We start from the raw sequence: 19,361 nt of genomic DNA, 5'->3' as shown, positions 1-19,361 counted from the left end.
CCGCTGGAGAGGATAAGGAGGCGTGGCGGAGGGCAGGGAATCCTTGGAGGGAGCACAGATCAATCACACATGAAAAATGAGAACCAGGTAAGGCAGAGGGGAAGGCGGGAAGGATGGGTATAGATTTGGGCAAGTTTACCAGGAAAAAGGATGGAGTGGGGAGCAGGTGGGAGCCGCTGGGACGCGGAGGGAGCTGCCCCCTGAAGGCCTGGAGCTTCTGGTGGTGAGGAGAGCAGGGCCCTGATGAGGGCCTTGAGGAGAGGAGAGGTCTGGAGTGCCCCTGGATGGCAGGAGAGGGACGGGGTTAAGGGACAGTGTGTGGTGGTTGGTTCTGGTGGGACTCCTGGCAGAGAAACTTTAAGGGTCAGAGCAGGAGGAGGGCTGGTGAGGGCGTCACGAAGGCCTCTGACCCAGTGGGCTAGGCCGGGGAAGGAAGGGACAGGAGAGGACAGGCAGGCTGAGAGGAGGCACAAGGAACAGAATCCTCGGTGGGGTCAAATAACGGGGTGTGTGTGGACCAGAGTAGAAACGGTGGCTCAGGAAGTTAGGGTCAGAGACCGGATTTCTAGGATTTCAGAAGAGTCACCTTTATGACAAGCCCTGCGTGTGGCTGGGGAAGTGGGTCTCTGAAGGCAGCTGACGCTGTTTGCTGTTGGATAGGCCGGGGCTGTGAGCCCTGCTGGGACATGGGGAGGGGCTCTGGGGGTAGAAAACAGAGTCCAAGTCTTTGGTGAAACGGGAGAAAGGGCTAGAGACCCGGTACATGAGGCAGAGTAGCTGGGGGAGGAGCATCAGTGGCCTGAACCTCAGAAGGGGAGGGGTTTTAGGGGAGGGCAGGCGCGGGGTCTGGAAGGGGCGCCAGCAGGGGGAGCAGAATCCTGAGCCCCTACAATGATGTCTCTGTCCTGGGTCCACGCGGCTTCAAAGGAACAGCGTGCCTCCACTTCCTTCTGAACTTCTCTCAGGACTGGGCGCAACAGCAAGTATTAAGAACACGTGAGAAGCGGGCCACGGACCAGAAATCTCTAACTGCAGGCTGAGCTGAGCGAGGAGGGCTCTCCGCCAGTTCACCTCACCCGAGGCTGAAGAAAAACACCAAATGCACATACAACCTTATTGTGCTGCTTTTTAATTACGAAAGATGTAAAATGATGCAGTATAAAACTTGGAAGCTACTTTATACAAATTCCAATCTTTAAATATTGTTTAACAAGGGACCTGGGAACTAGGATACTGGCGGGAAGTCTGATTAGTTGCTGTGATGGTTCCATCACGAAGCAGTGGAAGACACACGCTCGGAACCGCCTGTGCATGAATCAGAAGAGCCGGTGAGAGGCGGAGTTGGAAATGTCTTCAAATATGCAAATGGACTGGAATATAGATTTCAGCTCGGGTAATATACAGTAGACTTAGGAGAAATGAAACAGGACAATGGAGAATTCATGTTGATCTTGACATCATCAAAGTTTCTCCTGACACTGTATGTCCTGAAAACCACAAACGTACAGAAGGGAAAAATAGAAAATACAGATAGGTTTTTAGTGCTATGCTGTTTAACTGCTAGTAAATGAGAGTAGTACAACCATCGATTTCTTGTGAAAAACTAAATATTGAAAAATAGTTTACTCTGAAGTCTGCAGCCACTTCAGATGCCGAGGACCACGCCTGGTTTGTTGCAAAGGCAGCAGTGAGAAGGTCAGGGCGACCCCTGTCCATGGGTGTCCTTGACACCATGTAAGCAACGTGGGTTATATAATGCCCAAAACCTTTTCACAGGAAAAGATGGGACGGATGGACCTCAGGACAAATTGAATTCAGTGCTAAACCTCACTGTCATCATTATACTGCCCCAAACAAGTCACTTTTCCCAGGAGCCTCCATTTCCACGAGTCCCTGGCGAATGCCCAGGGGGAGCACACTTCGTCCTGTAGGTCTCGGGGTCTCCAGCTGTAAGACTGCGTTGCTGTGCAAAGAGAGTTGGGACCCTGACACTAGTGATCCCCATGGGTAAGGCACTGTGTAAAAAGCAAGTTATCCTGGAACCTCCATTTTTCAAAAAAAACCTCTCTTAACACATCAGCACTCCTCCCTGTCTGAAAGGCCAGATCAGATTTGGGGGTCTCTGACACAGGAAAGGCAGCCAGGATCTGGCTTCTTTTGGCACACTGGGGTGCTGTGTACGATGAAAGGCCCTTTTACTTTAACGAAAACTCACTGCCCTCTGAGGTCGGGAAGTTTAACTGGGAATATGGCTTCGAAGGGGAGGCCAACTGCCTCTCCCTGAGCCAGAGCTCAGGCAGGGAGGACTCTGGTTTGACTTCCTAATTCAGTAGCAGGGGTTCAGGGTGAACGTGAGGCGGGAAGACTTGGGCTCCACAGTGAAGATGGAGCAGTGCACGGTCGAGGTTACTGGAAAGACTGGAGGGAAGGGATCCCCCTGAAGACAGAAGGAAATGGGACAAGGTCTGGAGAGGTTAACGGCCCAGGACCGTGTGACAGACCCCTCCGGCCACCAGGCACACGTGTCAGATTCAGACCCACAAGATGCAGCCTTGCTTCTTTGGGTGGGAGCAGTCTGGACCCTTCAGCAACACCCCTGGTGTCTCCTGGAAGGACACCGGCTGTCTGGGCAAAGGCTCCGGCATCTTCATCCCTCCTTCAGTGTGTCTGTCCTCTCTGTGCTGTCTACCCATGCCCGCATTCGGCCCTGTTGCCCACCCTCCTCCCCAGACGGCTTCCAAACCCACCCATCAGGTTTCTGGTCAAGGGCTGGCCTGGACTAAGTCAGAGGGGGCAGGTGGTGGTGGAAATATAGTAATACTGTTTTGTGCTAAGAAACTGATGACTAATGATGGTTTCATAAATTAGGCCTTCATTTTACTATAGACTATTTCTTCAACCTCAGAGAATGAATCTCTTCCTAACGCAATCGAGAGCAAAACCTGGGTCTGAGAGGGAAGATCTTTTGAGGTGGCCAGGACCCCTGAGGTCCCGGCAGGTGGGAGGCCTCAGTTTGCTGAGCCATTCTGGATGCACTCAGAAGACAGTTTCCACCTACCTGCATACTCTGGAGGAGAACAGGGCGTGCAGTCTAACCGTGGATTTGGTCACCTAGTGTTAAAAGCATATTAAAGTGCGTGCTTAACTTAACCACAGGCACAGGTGTTAGAAAAGCTGAAGCTCTCAGAAGATTTGGTAAGGAATAGGAACAGTGAAAGATTAGACTGCCTCACAGCAAAGCAGATTCATTCATTCGTGCATTCATTCACTCATTCACGTGTGCATTCAACGCACGGTTCTGCAGCACCTGCCCAGCGCCAGGCACTTGTTAGGTGCTAGGGGTTCGATGATGACTAAGGCACAGTCCCTGCCCTCAAGGAGCTTACGGTCTAGCGGGGTTACATGAACCACCTCCATTCCACAGAGAAACAGCTTCCCTTTGCTGCTGCGCAGCTGCTGGGTGGGCCCGATCCAGACCTCCAGCCACTCCCTCCAGCTGGTCTGTAGAGAGGGAGGCCTGTATGGTCCAGAACTTGTCTGGAGGACTTCGTGTGTCTCTGAGATACCTGCAGCCCCCTTTCTCTCTTCCCCAGCCTCCAAGAAGAAGCACCGTTCTCTTCAGGCTCATCTATTACCAGGGGATTTTTTTTTTTTTTTTTTTCAGTGACTGAATAAAATAGTCTTCCTTTTCCTCTTGTCCATAGGAAAAGGGGTTCTGAAGCAGCAGAAAAGAGATTACAAACTGGGGGGGGGGGGAACAAATTAGAATTCAGTTTGCTTAACTCAAGTCTGTTCTTGGACTTGTGGTAAAAAGCCTTCTTCATGTTAGAATTGAGGCCTCTGAGAGAGCCCTGGCCCTCCGCTCTGCCCTGGAACATCCTGCTGCCGCTGAGGCACGACGGCCGGATCAGAGAAGGCATCGTGGGGCTGTGGTACCGTTGCTGGATGCTGAGCCAACTTCCGAAGGCCTGTGGCCCCTAACCGCCCCCCACTCCGGGTCCTTTCTTCAGTGTTGATTGAGATCAGTGGTTCTGAGCACTACACAAGGCTACTGAGGCCTCTCGTTATATTTTTACACATTGACCGATTAGATGATCAGTAAAAGATGTAACGGTTGTGGTGATGACCAATTCATCGGAAGCCCCAGAGCAGCCTGCCTGCAGCAACAGGACCTGTGCTGCAGGCCTGAGGGGCGGTGCCCAGCTCTGTGGTCTAGAATGAGCCACGGCGTCTGAGATGGGACCTCGTCTGAGAGCTGGGAGCCAAGGAATTGGTTCTTTCCGTGTCAGAAGCCCGAGATAACTAAAGCCCAGGGGGTGTAGCTGGCTCCGTTCTATTCCGTTCTGTTTCAGCTGTTTCAGAAATAAGTCCTCCTGTTCCGTTCCCTTCTGCTCACAGTCGGTCAGCTCGAAACGTCTCTTCAATAGAGGGGTCGAGCAGGCCCAGGCTGGAATCACTTAACATGCTAAGTCCGTCCAGGCTCAGGGGTTCGATCTGGAGCTCTTCTTCCAATGGAAACGGAGTGTCCACGTTTAGGCTGACCTCGGGCATGCCTGCCAGAGCACTGCCGAGGTCTTTGAACAGGCTGGTGCTCGAGTCTTCTGGAAAGAGCAGCGGGAGGGGAAAACAATGCGGATTAGGAGGTGTGAGGGCCCAGGTCACTAAGAGGACACAAGTGATGACAACCCCCAAAACGCCGTTCCTGTCATCTTCCCAACCAGGACAGTCATCACCTGTGTCCCAACCACTCCTGGGCCTACGGTTTTGCTCTGGAATCTATGTTCTTTTCAGTCAGTCCCACAACTCCCAGTTTTGCAGGTTTTCTCCCTTGGAACAGTTGTCAATCACGGGAAATTAAGTAGTTCGGAAAAGGCTTGGGTCACCAGGCCCCTTCCCCACTGCCTCACAGTCTCTGGGGCTGGACACCTGCATCTCGGAAAGGTAAAGTTGAGCTGCAGGACTTTCATTTTCTGCTTTATATAATGTTATGTTGTTTAAACTATCTTACAGTGGTATCTGTAGAAACACAGTGAAATAAAAGAAGCAGCACTCACCTGTCAGGATGGTGTTTGGGAAATTCCCACAGTTGGAATACAGGTTTGGTCTCAAATGAAAGGAGTCCTGTGGTTCTCGGGGACCTTGCTGCACCAGGGGCACCTGGAAGCATCAAAGGTCACGTTGTAAGGGACGGTCTCTATTTCCAAGAACAGAACAGTGCAGTGTGCTCCCGGGGCAAAACCAGACGTGAATGCTCTCTTACAGCCCCTTCTCTCTAGGATCCCAGAGTGCCCGGCCGCTGCGACATCTGCTCAGGCAGGGGGTGCTGCGGTAGAGCAGGGGTCCCTGAGGGCCACACCTGTCCCTGTTTGCACACTGCCTGGCCCTCTATGCCAGCCCAGGAGACACCACTGGCCATGGTTTCTGCGGGCCCTCTGGTCTCAGCCACCTCCCCTGAGGCTCAGTACACAAAGGCCTCTGGAAACGACCACCTGTGGAGCCCTTCAAAGGCCCTGTCTGTAACCAAGGAAGTGATGGGCTCTTTTCCTCTTTGGTTTCTAGAAAAACGAGAACGCAGAACCTTCTCCTTCTCTCACGCAGAGGGAGGAACCACAGGCAAGCCCCTCTCTGCAAGAAAGCCTCTGTGAGGATGGGTTAGAACTGGGACCTACTTTATTTATTTTTATTTTTTTGTTAATGAATATTTATTAACTATATAACCTTTGAGTACCAGAGAAACTCCAATATGTACAGATCACCATGAAGTTCCCAGTTTCTGGGGCCTACTTTAGGTGCCGTTCCTGAAATTAATTTTTAAACCATTTAAAAAAATCTTTCAAAAGTAGGAGTTTCCATCATTTTTTCAGAAACACACTGACTCACCTAGACTCAAATGGCTTCTTTAGAAATTGGGGAGGCAAGGACTATTGGTTCTTACCACGAGGCTTCCCCATGGCCTATTCAGGAAACATCTGTCTTTATTTATTTTACTGTTATTATTATTATTATTAAGTTCTGGAAAGTGCTCTTTCTTCTCTCCATAATATATCCTGGAGCCCAAACCATAATTATCGAATACTATAAAATCTAGCGATATTTAAAAATGGTCTGTGTTAGGGAGAAACTAAAAAGAAAAAGAAAAAGGCTGAATGAAAGTACCTTCGGGATTGACCCCTGCCCCAGCCAGGACGAGCTCCCAGGAGGCCACACACTGTGCAGGGCACAGCAACTCAGGCCGAGGCAAAGCCCCTCCCTGGGTCTGAGTCTCCTCAACACGATAGCTAGATCTGTGAATTGCTACGGTTCCTTTCAGCATCAGTGACTCTACAATTCCATGGCTAGAGTGTCATCACAAGTCTTCTACCACTTGTTCAAACAGGTCCTCTGCTGAGGCCTGACAGTTAAATAAGGCAGCCAGCACCAGCCTCTAGGGCTTGGGACGGTGCCAGGCTCTCCTAGCCGCTGAGCACACCGGAGGTCAGAGAAGTGCAGTACCGAGTCTGTTTGGTGTGGGTTCCACGCACAGAAGAGGCCTGACTGAGGCAGTTCCGGCTCCGAGGAAGAGGCAGGCCCCGGCGACCACTCACCTGCTGAGTAAAGGCTGGGCCTGGCCTCATGGACTGCTGGTCAAAGCTCACATCTGGGAAGAAGTTGGTCAAAGATGAGCCCTTCGGGAAAGAAGGAGGGGACCATTTAGCTTGGAACTCGGGGCGACCTAAGCGTTCCCTCCTCCTGGTGTTCCCGGTGGGACTCACCTGGGCTGTGAGGAGCTGGAAGTCGGACTGGGGCAGCGACGGGGCTGCTTGGGGCTGCTGCAGCAGAGGCTGGGGGAGGTCCTGGGGCGTGGGGTAAGGGGGCGGGGGTGACACTTGGGCTTGAGCTTCTGTGGGCAGGAAGGAGAGCGGGCTTCGATCTGAGGACACCATCTGAAAAACAAAGCCACCAACTACTTCGCTTCTGAGTTTCTAGTAGTAAGTCCTTTATGATTAGGAAATGTCAAAGTGAGGAAAAACCCTGAGATTTTCCTCACCCTGATAGTCTATACTATGCTCTGAGAAGCCCAGTTCTGTTCCTTCAAAGTATATCTCAAATCTCACTTCCCCACAAAACATTTGCCATTCACCGACAATTTCTATTGTCTTAAAAAACAAACAAAACAAAACCCAGCCAATTTAACCAGTTTCATCTCAGTTTTCTCAGTGAAAATCATGTTTGTTTTTTCACAGCCAAAACTTCTGGTTAAAAATGGAAGACTGAAAAAAGCATTTAGCTCTGCTGTCTCCCAAAACTCTCCTAAAACCCCTAAAACAACATTAAACAACCATAAACATTAATAAACAACACTAACACATAAACAACATGAAAGGATAAGTAACAACACGAGGACAAAGATAATGAGAAAGAAGGAAATGGCAACAAAATTTGGAAAACGAAAAGCAGATGGACAAGTAGTAGCTGGCTGAGCAGAGCTGAGAAAGCCAAGTGCCAAGCTGGCAGCGGGGAAAGTCAAGAGACACTCTGGTTTATATCACAGAATCCCTAAAGGGGTCTGGAACTGGGGCAGCAGGCAGCAGCGGGTGAAGATGGAGCTAAACCTGGAGGAGCTCGTGGGCAGCAGTTAGGCTCCAGAGCCCTTGCATGGCGGGAGACTGAGGGCTGTGCTCTGGAGACAGTACACAGCTCAGGGTCTCTGGATGGGGTGCACCAGACCCTAGAAGGCGAGGCACTCCTGAAAACACAGGGCTTATGAGAAAGCCCAGTATCGCATCTTGAGTCCTCCACCTCTCCTTCCCAACTCAGCTCTCAGAGTGCTGGGATCTAGGCACATGCCAGGAGCAAGATTGGGATAGCATCCTTTGGGGATCTGACCAGGCTGGGAGAAAATCCAACTTATGACACCAGAGGTTCCCCAAGGAAATGGCTGAGCTAGATCACTCTACCATGAAGACCATACTCAACAAGCCCACCCACCTACACAGAGCTTCCAATCAGTTTTTGTGTGTGTGTGTCCTGTTCATAAACACGAGCAGGGTGCCAAGGATCACCAGACCATGAGGAAAGCATGTGAATGAAAGTCAGAGACCCAAGGAGACAAACTGAGAAAAGAAACTTGGAGAAGTCTATGTAGGAAGAAGTAGTCATGAAAAACAACATTATCATTATAATATTTAGAGCTATTAAAAAATCCTTATCTGTTAGAAATACATATTAAACTATTTGTAATATGTACTTCTATATACATTTTTTTAAAGTAGGGATATGGAGGACTTCCCTGGTGGTCCAGTGGTTAAGACTCCGCACTTCCAATGCAAGGGGCGTGGGTTCAATCCCTGGTCGGGGAACTTAGACTCCACGTGCTGTGCGGCACAGCCAAAAAATATATACATATAAAAAAAAAAGTAGGGATATGGATAAAACAAGATTATAAAAATGTTGATGATTGTTGAGGCTAGATGATGGGTATAGAGGATTCATTATATTATGTTCTCTACTTCTACGCAATTTGGAAAATTCGTATTACAAAAAATAAAAATAAAAGAAACCGGAATAAAAATTACCACTAAAAACCTCAAAGAGATCAAAGATGATATGGCGTCCATGGAATAAGTATGACACTATAAAAAAGGAACATTCAGAGAAGAAGAAGAAAAAAATTCTTGGCAATTTAAAAGTATGAGAGCAGACATGAAAACCTCAACATAAGGGTGGAAAATAATGGTGAGAAACTCTTCCAGAAAGAAGAGAAAAAAGACAGAGAGAGAAAAGAGGAGAGAAAAAATAAGGATGTTAGAGGAAAAGTACAGGACATCCAACATTCATACATTCAAGAGAAAACAGAGAAAACTGAAGAGAAGAAATCGTTGAAGAAATAATTAAGGAAAATTTCCCAGAAATGAAGGTAATGAGTTTCCAGATTGAAGAAACCCACCAAAGAGCCAGACTCATATCAAGCCACATTATCTTGAAGTTTCAGAACACTAGGGACAAAAAGAAGATCCCACAAGCCTCCTGAGGGGAAAAAAAAGGAGATTTAATTCAAAGTATTAAGAATCAGAATGGCATTGGATTTCTCAGTAGCAACTCAAGAAACTAAAAGGCAATGGATTAATACCTTCAAAATTTCAAGAGAAAATTATTTCAAATTTGAATTCTATGCCTAGCCAATTATTAGTTAAATGGTGGGCAGGATGAAGACACGGTGAAGTCACGCCAGGTCACATGTACCCTTTCTTGTAAAGCTACTAGAGGATTCATTTTTAACTGTATTGAGAGGAGATCTACCCAACTCCGAGAGTTTGGGATTGAATAAGTAATACATACAGAGAAAAAAGTAAGACATTTATTAACTCCCAGGAGAAAAAGATGTTCATTTTGTCATTTCATAGTAAACTATGGTTCAACTCTGATTGCATTATTATAACCATGAAAACACTAAACACTGAGTATTGTTCTAATCAAAACTATAATAAACCACATTGTGAAGATGAGGAGGGTGAGTAGGAAATATGGGTGGGGAGTGGGGAGTGAGGGGATTGGGGGAGTTGAAAGAGAACTAACCCCTAATCTTGCATGGTAGGATGTCATTAGATAGTACCTAACACTAAAAATCTAGAACAAAATAAGCATGAAATAATGCTGATATACCAAAGAGAGTAGCTAAAATGGTCAAAAGTAGCCACCTCCAGGCAGTGAGAAATATGGCTAGTCGGGGAGGGAGGGGAAGACAACTGTAATTTCACAACAAGCCCTTTAGAAGTATTTGACTTTTTAAATTATGTGCACGAATAACATTGATTTTTTAAAAAATATTTTAAAAAAATATTAAGCAAACAAAAAATGAAAATATCTTTAAAAGGATGCTTTTTATCTCTCCTTAAAATGTAACTAGAAAGCAGGAGTAATATTTTTATATCCTATAAAACAATCTTGCAAAATAGAATTAAAGGCAATCCAATAACATGAAAATAACCATTAAAAAAACAATTATGAAATACCCTCTTACCCTCTCCCGAAAGGGATTACTCATATAATAAAGATCCCGTAGCTACTAATTGGTAAAGAGTGACTAAAAACTGGACCTGCTAACTCCTTCCGCTGTGCTCTGTCAACTCTTTCTTGCTAAATCATTACTCATTTATAGTGAAGTGGTGAGTAAGTGATGCTATAATGTATCTAGGGAGTGACCAAATGTATCTAGGGAGTGACCAACAGGTTAAAAACATATTCATTCATGACGGTAGTAAGAGCCACCCTAAGAACTTAGAATAGAAACAAAGTCAACAAGTCAAAATATGACCTTCCCACCCTAAGTTTCTGTAACAGGCTTGTGACCTCAAAATGTGCCTCTTTCTAAACAGATTTATTTGGGTCCTTTTACAGAGATATGATCCTACTGTACCTAGTATTTCATCAACAATAGAAGTATTGTTGATGAAATCTGTTGTTGTAATTAGGGAAGAGGTCTAACCCAGTATCAAAGCTTCAGGAAGGTATTTAAATGTCTTCCTTGGCCTTCCTCTGTGGCTCAAAGTGCTCATAGAGTCAATTATTGATCTTCCATACCAAATTTAAAATCCCAACCTGTCTTTCCTTAGCTATTTCAGACATGCCTGGATTGCACCCTCTACACCTGACCCTTTCCTCCAGCTCCAACTTCACCAGAGTACTGCAAACTGTTCAGCATTTGCTTAAGAGCAATCAACACAACAAATCTGCTGTTGGGAAATCATTAGTGCATTCTGAACCATTTGATTTCGCACAGAACTGAGAACTGACTGCATCTCAGACCTCACAGTGCTCGGTGTGAGGACCTAATCCAATTCCTAACTGCTTCAGTCTGTTTCGCTGTTCGTTTGCTTTTACCTGCGAGGCAGGATACGGCTTCAGTGGGCTGGTTGAAGAGAGCTGTCTGCTGAAACTTTGATGTGCTTCGGGGCCAGGAGAAAGCGTGAGAGGGCTGACGGGAGGCTGCCTACGCCGAGAGGGGCCGCTCAGGTTTGTGGTGGAAAGAGACGGGTTGCTAAGGGAGAAGAGACGGAGCGAAGGGTGAAGCGCAGAGGCGTTGGGAGCAGATGCCTGTGGGCGGCTGTTTAGGGAAGAGGACAGCGCTGTCTTATTGAGCGTGGCCTGGATGGAGGGGTTGCTTCGAGAACTCTGCAGACCTAGAAGACAACACATTCACAAGTTACTTGTCACAATTTCAGACCAAATCTTCTGTTTTCCAAAGATTAGAGAAAACTCGACTTCCTACGACTTGTATTTGATGATGATTCTGTATGAGAAGGAGCTCTGGGCAACTCTCCTACTGAAAATGGTACCAACGGCAAAGAAAAGGTACACTAAGACTGAGAGGGACGAGGCCATCAAGATGAGAATGGCTTTTTCTCAAGAAGAAGACTGCGTAAACCACACTGGGAGAGCTGGACTAGGTAAGCGGGGTGGGGGCAGCAGAGGCGAATGTTCAGTGTACTCTGTTCCCACCCAAGGAACAGACCCCAGGGCTGGACAACCAATTCCGCGCTGGGCTCCTGGAAGCCTCTGTCCCAGGCGCACAGCCAGGACCCTCAGCTGCCTTCACTGAGACTCGTGGCTCTCGGGGAGCTGCCTCACTGGGCCCGGCCCTTTAAACACCCTGAGCACAGCAGCTATGGGACACTCTCCCAGGTCTCCTGCCCCAGGGCTCCTTTCTCTTTGTTTTTCTGGCTCCTGAGAAGTTGTTCATCACGGTCTAATCCAATTCAGGGAAAAGGAAGCTTTTGTTGGTGCTTTGTTTTATTTGAAGGGGAGGGGTGTGAATTTTAGCAAGAGAAAGAGAGTTTGGGAAAGGCATTTCCATGACACATGCTGCAAGGACACAAGCTCCAGGAGGCCAGGGACCCTGTCCTATGCCCTGCTGACTCTTTGGCACCTGGCCTGGGGCCTGACAGAGTGGCTTCACTCCATAAATGAATGCTGCTGCTGTGCATCTCATTGGGCGATCCCCATTTTTCAGAGCTCGGCCTACTATTCCTGTACCAGCAGCTGGGGTGAGCAGAACTGGCTGTTGTTTCATGTCGGTAAAAAGTTAAGTATTAGATTAAAATTATGGAAATGAAGAAATGACAAAATAAAGCATTTTTAGCTGGCAAGTGATTTTTAAAAGGTAGGAACGATGTCTCTTCGACCGCTCAACTCCCCATGGAAAGGTCAGAGATGCAGCTGGCTCAGATAAGAATTAAAATTAGAGCTAAAGATATGAATTTAGACTTTTTAAAAACCCACCCATTCAGAAAGAAAGCACACACATCTTAAAAAATGTATGTGCAACCTTGCGTACCATGCATTTTTAAGGAGCGCATAGAAACTATAAAAACTTAAGCACTGGTTCTGACATATTCTGGACAAAATAATGCTTGTTTGAGGAAAATAAGAGCCAGCAATTAAACACAGGATTTTCAGCTGAAGCAGTGTCAAAGGCTGTACTGGAGAATGCCAGCTTCCCCAAAACCCAAGGGAGCTAAGTGCCAATGCTGCTTTACTCATGTGACCTTGGATGTCCTTGTTCAGAGACTTCACCAACGTCACATAAGTAAAGCAGCAATATAATAAAATGACCCCAAAGACCCCAAAATAAAGATGGTCTCTGGGGCTTCCCTGGTGGCGCAGTGGTTAAGAATACACCTGCCATTGTAGGGGACACGGGTTCGAGCCCTGGTCCAGGAAGATACCACATGCCACGGAGCAGCTAAGCCCGTGCGCCACAACTACTGAGCCTGCGCTCTAGAGCCCATGAGCCACAACTACTGAAACCTGTGTGCCTAGAGCCCACGCTCCACAAGAGAAGCCACCACAATGAGAAGCCCACACACCGCAGAGAAGAGTAGCCCCCGCTCGCCGCAACTAGAGGAAAACCCACGCGCGGCAATGAAGACCCAAATGCAGCCAAAAAAACAACAAAAAAAGATGGTCTCTGAAATCAATTCTTCAAACCTAAAATTATGTAGCACAATGGCAGCATTGCTATAATCATCAGAGAACCTTCCAGGTGACCACACTGACAGACCATCACTGAGGATCCTTTCTAAAGGAAATGGTCTACACCATCATTCCTAGACCCCTTACGGCCAGGGGCTGTAATACCTGTCCTAGACATTGACAAGAGTGTCTGTCAGGGTTCAAGCAAAAGTAGTCATGTTTCAACATGTGGTCTGAGCTGCAGGCACTCAAATTCATACAGTAACAGCCAAGTCACATTTTGGGTAGCTTTTTAGTACAGTTAGATGCTACATCTTTAAGCACTTCTGAAAATCTGAACCAATAATTTTGAACTGTGGTAGATTTCTATTTAATATACATATGTATTAAGTATAAACATTTTCCTTGTATCCATTGTAAATTTTCTAAAATTCAAGATATTCTCTTTTGATATCCAATGGGAAGTTGGAGGGATCTAGAGAGATATTTGCAATGATTAAAGATCATCATATGTTGATAAGAGCTACAAACATTGTTCAGCTAACACAGAATAGAATGGACACTTATTCCTTGACTCTCAAATCTTATTCTCCAAGTCCCCAGGACACACAGGCTGGTGAAGACAATAAAGAATGAGGTTTCACAGAGCTCTCCAGAGCTCATCAAATCCAGCAGAAATAGAACCACCAAAGTGAAATGTCAGCAGGGTTGAGAGCTACAAGAGCTAGTGAGTTATTATCTCTAACTCAGATGCAGTCATTCTCATTCTATGATTTACTAACATGCCACCTGGCCAGGGACCACCTATGGTTAAGCCACCAGGGGACACAGACAAGGTCCTTATGGAGTGGGGAATACTTACCAGAAGAGCTTCTTATGCCCAGGTGAGTCATGGCAGCGGGAAGGTTGCCCACACTGTTCCCCACACTCATACTACCAAAGAGGTGGTCACTGGTGTCCAGGGAGGTGGGCAGGGGCGCTGAGTAGTGGAGGTTGGTTAGATCTGGCAATGACCCCCCAGTGTTCAGGGTTCCCAGAAAGGGTGAGAGGCCCATTGTTTGACCATTGTGTGGAAAAGCGCTGAAAAAAGAAAGATAAGTATTACTTTTTAAAATGCATTCCGCTGCTCTGGGGAATAGGACATGTATGATACTTTTCCTTGTTCAATAAAAGCAGTTGGTACCAAAGATCTAAGTCCTCGTGTAGACTCTGCCTCTCCCTTGTTCTGAAAACTTGCATCCTTGGCTTAACCTCTCTGAAGTGCGATTTGCTTACCTGGTATGTTGGACTAAGGATGCCCACGTTACAGGAATATTTTCCGAGATAAGAGTAGATTACTGATGCAAAAGTACTTTGAAAATTATAAAGCACTATATAAAATGTGAGGCACTGCTTTGTATTTATTCAGTTCCTTTTGCTACATTGCTAAATTGTCTTTCCTACCAAAAAAAGTATCTCGGTATCAACCAGATGCCTTCCAAGATATATTTTTTTAATTACAGTTTTCATAAACTTTAAAGTGAGAAAGAGATGTGACCGTTCCTTTGTCAGAATCTGTTGGGTGGTCACTCTATGCCCAGGCACTGGGCTAAGTGCTGGAGGTGGGATGATGAATGAGCAGAGTGTGTGCAGGCCTGGAGCAAGAGTACAAATGGAGGCCTAGTACACCACCTAGTTTAAATTTTTTAAAGTTATAAATCAATAAATCTTTAAATTAATTATGTTCTCTGTTTCTGTCTTGACAAATTGTACCTCTGTAATAGCCTGGAAGGCCAGATTCAAGTTTAGAATTCTCCGACTCCTTGGAGCTCCACACTAGAACGTGCAGAGAGGCAGCCCCGACCCTCAGTCCACGCCACTGTCTCTCCCCACAGCCCTGTGCTGCACTGCAGGGCATGCTTATGGATATCCCAAACTAGGGGCCAGCTCTGGCCAAGCTCCACGTCCCCTGTGGCTCCTTGGACTCCTTACTCCACGGGAGCAGAGACCTCTGAAGTGTGGGCCCAGGGAGGGGCCGCGTGGCCCCGGGCTGAGGGGGCACTGCTCTTAGAGCTCACGGGCAGGCCGGAGACAGACCGGTAAGGCAAGCGATTGCAGTACGGCAGGAAGCTCGCTGGGCCAGGTCTGATACAAGTGACGCTGGGAACGCAGAAGCAGGAGCTGTGGTTGTGAGGATGGGTGGGGAAGGGAAGCCTTGACCAAGCACATGACCCTGTGCACATGGAACTGCAAGCAGCGCAGCATGGCCAAGGCGTCGGGGCAGAGTGGGGAACAGGGGACAGGAGATGAGGTGGGGGAGGCAGGTAAGGGAGAAAACAAGGGCACGATGACATGCTGCTCTGAAGAGTCTGGGTCAGGGACGGCAGGAGACAGGGAGCCCAGGATTAAGCTGGAGCATCAGAATCACATTTTAGAAATGCCACTGTGGTTGCAGCGTGGAGGATGGCTTAAGGGGGCAGAAAGAGAGGCGCGGGGAACCAGTTAGAAGCACCTGTGTGGTTCAGGTCTGATCTAGGAAGAGAACAGAGAGGCTGAAGAGGAGGAGAATGGTTGGAGGAAGTGCCGTTAGCCAGGAATGGGACGGCGGGGAGAGATAATGAATTCGATTGAGGACACCGGACTCAATACAGCACACACCAGCAGAGCGCCTCCCAGGTGCCAGCCACTGGCATTAGGGCCTCAAGAGACTCGGACAGAGCAGGGAGAAAGAGCCATAAAGAAAACAACTTGCAACATAATACCATTCAGTAGTGCAGTAAGTCCCCTACCTACGAACGAGTTCCGCCCTGAGAGCGCATTCATAAGTCCAATTTGTTTGTAAGTCCAACAAAATTAGCCTAGATACCCAACTACCACAACTGGCTATATACCACTGCTTTTACGCTTGCTTCCGGACATGCTGGGCTTGAAATAAAGACACTGTAGTACTGTACTCTATACAGTACTGTACAGTAAAGAACACAAAAGCACACCCACTTGTAGAGGATGCACGCACGTGACCATGTACACCAGATACGTGAACTAACTTACGTGACTGGACATGTGAACGCACGTTCACATCTTTGAGAGTTTGCAACTTGAAGGTTCGTGTGTAGGGGACTTACTGTACAGTGACAGAACCTGATGGTATAAGGTATGGAGGGAATGACCAGCAGGCTGGAGGGGGCTTCCTGGAGGACGTCTGAACTGAGTTGGAAGGCTCGAGAATTCAGATGCTCTAAACAGGAAAATCATTTCAGGTAGAGTTCCCAGCACAGGCAAAGCAGAGAGGCATGTGACTATATTGTATGCCCTAGGAACTTAGCTGCCACAGGAAGGTCAAGTTTAGGAGGGGTAGATATGATGGGAGATGGGCCTGGAGGAGGAGGCAGAAAGCACATGAGGCTTAAACTGACGCGTTGCTGACAAGAAGCCAGTGGAAGGTTGAGAGCAGGGAAAAGACATAATCATTCTTAGGACAGACTTGGGGGAGGGAGGACAGGGTGAGAGGAGCAGAGCCTGGAGGCAGAGAGGTGAGTTATGCTGCTGCTGAGAAGTCAAACAAGACATAATGAGAGCATGGAGGTGGAGAGACAGGGAGGGGTTCTGGAGATATTTAAGGAAGTACTCAAGAATGACTCCCGATTTTCTGCCATGGGGACCGGTGGAACCACCCCTACCAGGACAGGGAACACAGAGGCACACCAGTAGACTGGGCATGAGGGTAGGTGGTGGGGTCAGACAACGAATTCTGTTTTAGACACTGAGTTTCTGTAATATGGGAGGACATGTCATGGGATGTGTCCTGAGGACAGCTCCATCGGAACAGTGGGGGTAGAAGCCCGGCCACAGTGGGCTGAGGAACAGACAAGCAGTGAGGGGGCCTCGAGAGTCAATACTCTTTCAGAAAGTGTGGCTGAGAATTCTGGAAATGAGAAGGAAGTAACTAAAAGGGAATGCAGGGTCACGGAAGGACCTTTTAGTGCAGAATCCTTAAGTATATTTAAACGCAGAGAGAAAACCTTGTAGAGAGGGAAAGGCTGAAAACATAGAAGAGGGAAGGATAAGCAGGAGAGAGAGGCCTCAGGAAGGGTCAAGGACATGGGTGAGGCTATCAGTCTTGAACAGAGGGACACCTGTGTCCCTAAGACTAGAAACAAAAAAGGATGGCGAGGGGGGAAGTAGGGGCGGGAGGGAAGCTGAGCATTCATTCCTGATGGTCTCTCTTTTCTTAGTAAAAGTAGGACTGGGATAACTGTGGAGGCTTGAAAAGAAATGGGGAAGCAGGAAAGGTGTCCGATTTGATGGATGAGGAAGAAGGATGATTTTGGTTGTAGAAAAACTGAATGTGATACTTTGTCTCTCGGATGGCTGGTTAAAGTGTTAAGGCCAAGGACTAGGAAATAAAACTTGAGAACCCAGAGCTGCTTGCTATGAGGGCAGATGGGCTCTCTGACTGAGAGAAGAAAGCTCCATGGGTGCTTAGGTCGGAATGAAGGCAGGCGGAGGCGGGGGGAAGGCTGAACAGCATCTGGTGGCACAGAGCAAGGATGGAGAAGGTAACTGACAAACAAGACCCAGGTCGTCAGTGACATTCAAAGCAATTTCTCTCCAGTTGAGAGGAATGCAAGTTGTAACTTTCCAAATATAGTTGCGACCTGCTGGAGTCATCTCTTGGATCTGATATAAGGCAGATTGTGCTCTCCCTGGTTCAAAACCCTCTGATGATTCTGACCTTACTCTGAGTCAGGCTACACCAGCCTCCATACTCTGCAGGCATGCTCCCGCCTCAGGGTCTTTGCACTCAGGGTCTTGCTGTTCCCTCTCCCCTTCCCTCCCCTTCATCCAGGTTCTGGTGACGTATCATCTTATCAGAAAGGCTCTCCCAGACACCCATCATTGCCTCTCCCCTTCACTGCATTTACCAACACATGACATATATTTATTTGCTTAATTGTTTTTGCCTATTTTGCTCCACTAGAGCATTAGCTCCTTGAAAGCAGAGACTTGATCTGTTTTGTTCACTGCTCTACCCCAGTGCCTAGAGTTAGGGGGTCAATCAATACCTGAATGAATAGGAGTCACTGAATAGAATTCTATCTCTAACATAAGAAGAAGAAAGCAACTTTCCTTATCTAAGAAACAGCTCCTTCAAGATTCTCGCGGGTGGGGACAAGGGGTTTAAAGTACTGTAGCCCCCTTCTGAAATGTAGGCCTTCTGGGCCTCCATCACTCATTTGTCTGAGGATTGAGCCAAAATGAGCTCTTGAGAAGAATCTCAGCCCTATCTGTGGGGACATCCTACATCTCTAGGGGTGCTGGTCTTCTCTCCAGGCATGCGTCCTGGCTGGCTTTTTGAATTTCCGATCATCTCGGCTCAGCAGGCTGTTAATTACATGCGTTCATATTTAATTAGCCAAAAAGAATGCCTGCACTCCAGCTACTGAGTATGGAGTGCCCTGAACTCACTGCAGTTAGATACCCAGAGAAGGCTTTACTGGGGGGAATGATAAATAGGATGGCCTGATGTAGATTTAGTTCCTCTGCAGACCCTCTGAAATGCGTGCTTGCACTCAGCTAGATCAGGCAAGGGTCCTGATTTCAAACCACATGATCTTGGCCCCGGAAAGAGTTGCTGCTTCTGAGCGGGTTTTGGTTCCAAGCCCGCGGGGCAGCCCTGAGGGATGCTGTGGTCAACAGCCCCAGGTGGCTCCCCCGGTGCTCTCGGGACACCGTTGTGCATCCCAAGGGCTCGGTCCTCTCTGCGGAAGACCCGCGCGAGAGTCACCCAGCGTCTGTGTCACTCAAGTGATGGCACTGATGGGATCTTTCTTCGCGTCTTCACGGTGTCTTTCAACGTGTGGGTTTCCTTAACTGTCGTCTCCGTGTTCTTCCTTGGTCCCAATTTCCTCAAGAACGTCTTAATCTTTTAGTACTACACATATTTTTGAAAGCTGTCTCAAATCTTTCAGGGAGTAAAGTTGTATACTCCTAAATACGTTAATTAATTGTTCCATAGAAATTCTTTTTATATTGCAAATTTTCCTATTTATGCATCTTCCATTAGTTTAAAAAAATTGTGGTAAAACATAGATAACATAAAATTTATCCCTTTTAAGTGTACGGTTCTGTGGCATTCAGTACATTCGTACAAACTCTCTTAGTTAACTTCTGTGTCAGCAAGTTGCCAGGGGCCCACAGCTGCCAAAGGTGCGAGGCTGGTGGGCCCCTCTCAATGCGGGCACGCTTCTGCTTCTACCCGTGGAGTTGTGTGTTTACTGAGAGTCAGCTGTGTTATTCTCTAATATATTTATGGCGGTTTTATTTGTTATTGCAATTATGTAACATAATTACTTTAAATGAAATATGAGTACCAAAAGGGAGCTGTTGTTTTTGTGAAAATTCAGTTGACTTTCAACTTATGTATAACA

At 47.3% G+C, this 19,361-nt stretch overlaps 1 protein-coding gene across 3 annotated transcripts in view; it reads right to left on the bottom strand.

Moving 5' to 3' along the window:
* Window positions 1-1,106: 1,106 nt before the first annotated feature.
* The window catches only part of CRTC3 (CREB regulated transcription coactivator 3), a 105,497-nt gene continuing 87,242 nt past the window's right edge, over window positions 1,107-19,361 (bottom strand). For 2 of the 3 annotated variants that reach the window (XM_036843102.1, XM_036843104.1), the window contains 6 exons: window positions 13,814-14,031; window positions 10,861-11,159; window positions 6,753-6,923; window positions 6,585-6,665; window positions 5,055-5,157; window positions 1,107-4,601 (listed from right to left, as the gene is read on the bottom strand). In XM_036843102.1, coding sequence (XP_036698997.1) covers window positions 4,393-4,601; window positions 5,055-5,157; window positions 6,585-6,665; window positions 6,753-6,923; window positions 10,861-11,159; window positions 13,814-14,031 — 1,081 coding nt within the window. In that variant the 3' untranslated portion in view covers window positions 1,107-4,392. The remainder of the gene's footprint in view (window positions 4,602-5,054; window positions 5,158-6,584; window positions 6,666-6,752; window positions 6,924-10,860; window positions 11,160-13,813; window positions 14,032-19,361) is intronic. The other variant, XM_036843103.1, reaches the window with a different exon arrangement.

Source organism: Balaenoptera musculus, chromosome 2 (assembly GCF_009873245.2).
Source record: "Balaenoptera musculus isolate JJ_BM4_2016_0621 chromosome 2, mBalMus1.pri.v3, whole genome shotgun sequence".
Classification (NCBI taxonomy): Eukaryota; Metazoa; Chordata; class Mammalia; order Artiodactyla; family Balaenopteridae; genus Balaenoptera; species Balaenoptera musculus.
The sequence above is the reverse complement of the archived record's forward strand: the minus strand, read 5'-3'. Positions and strand labels throughout refer to the sequence as shown.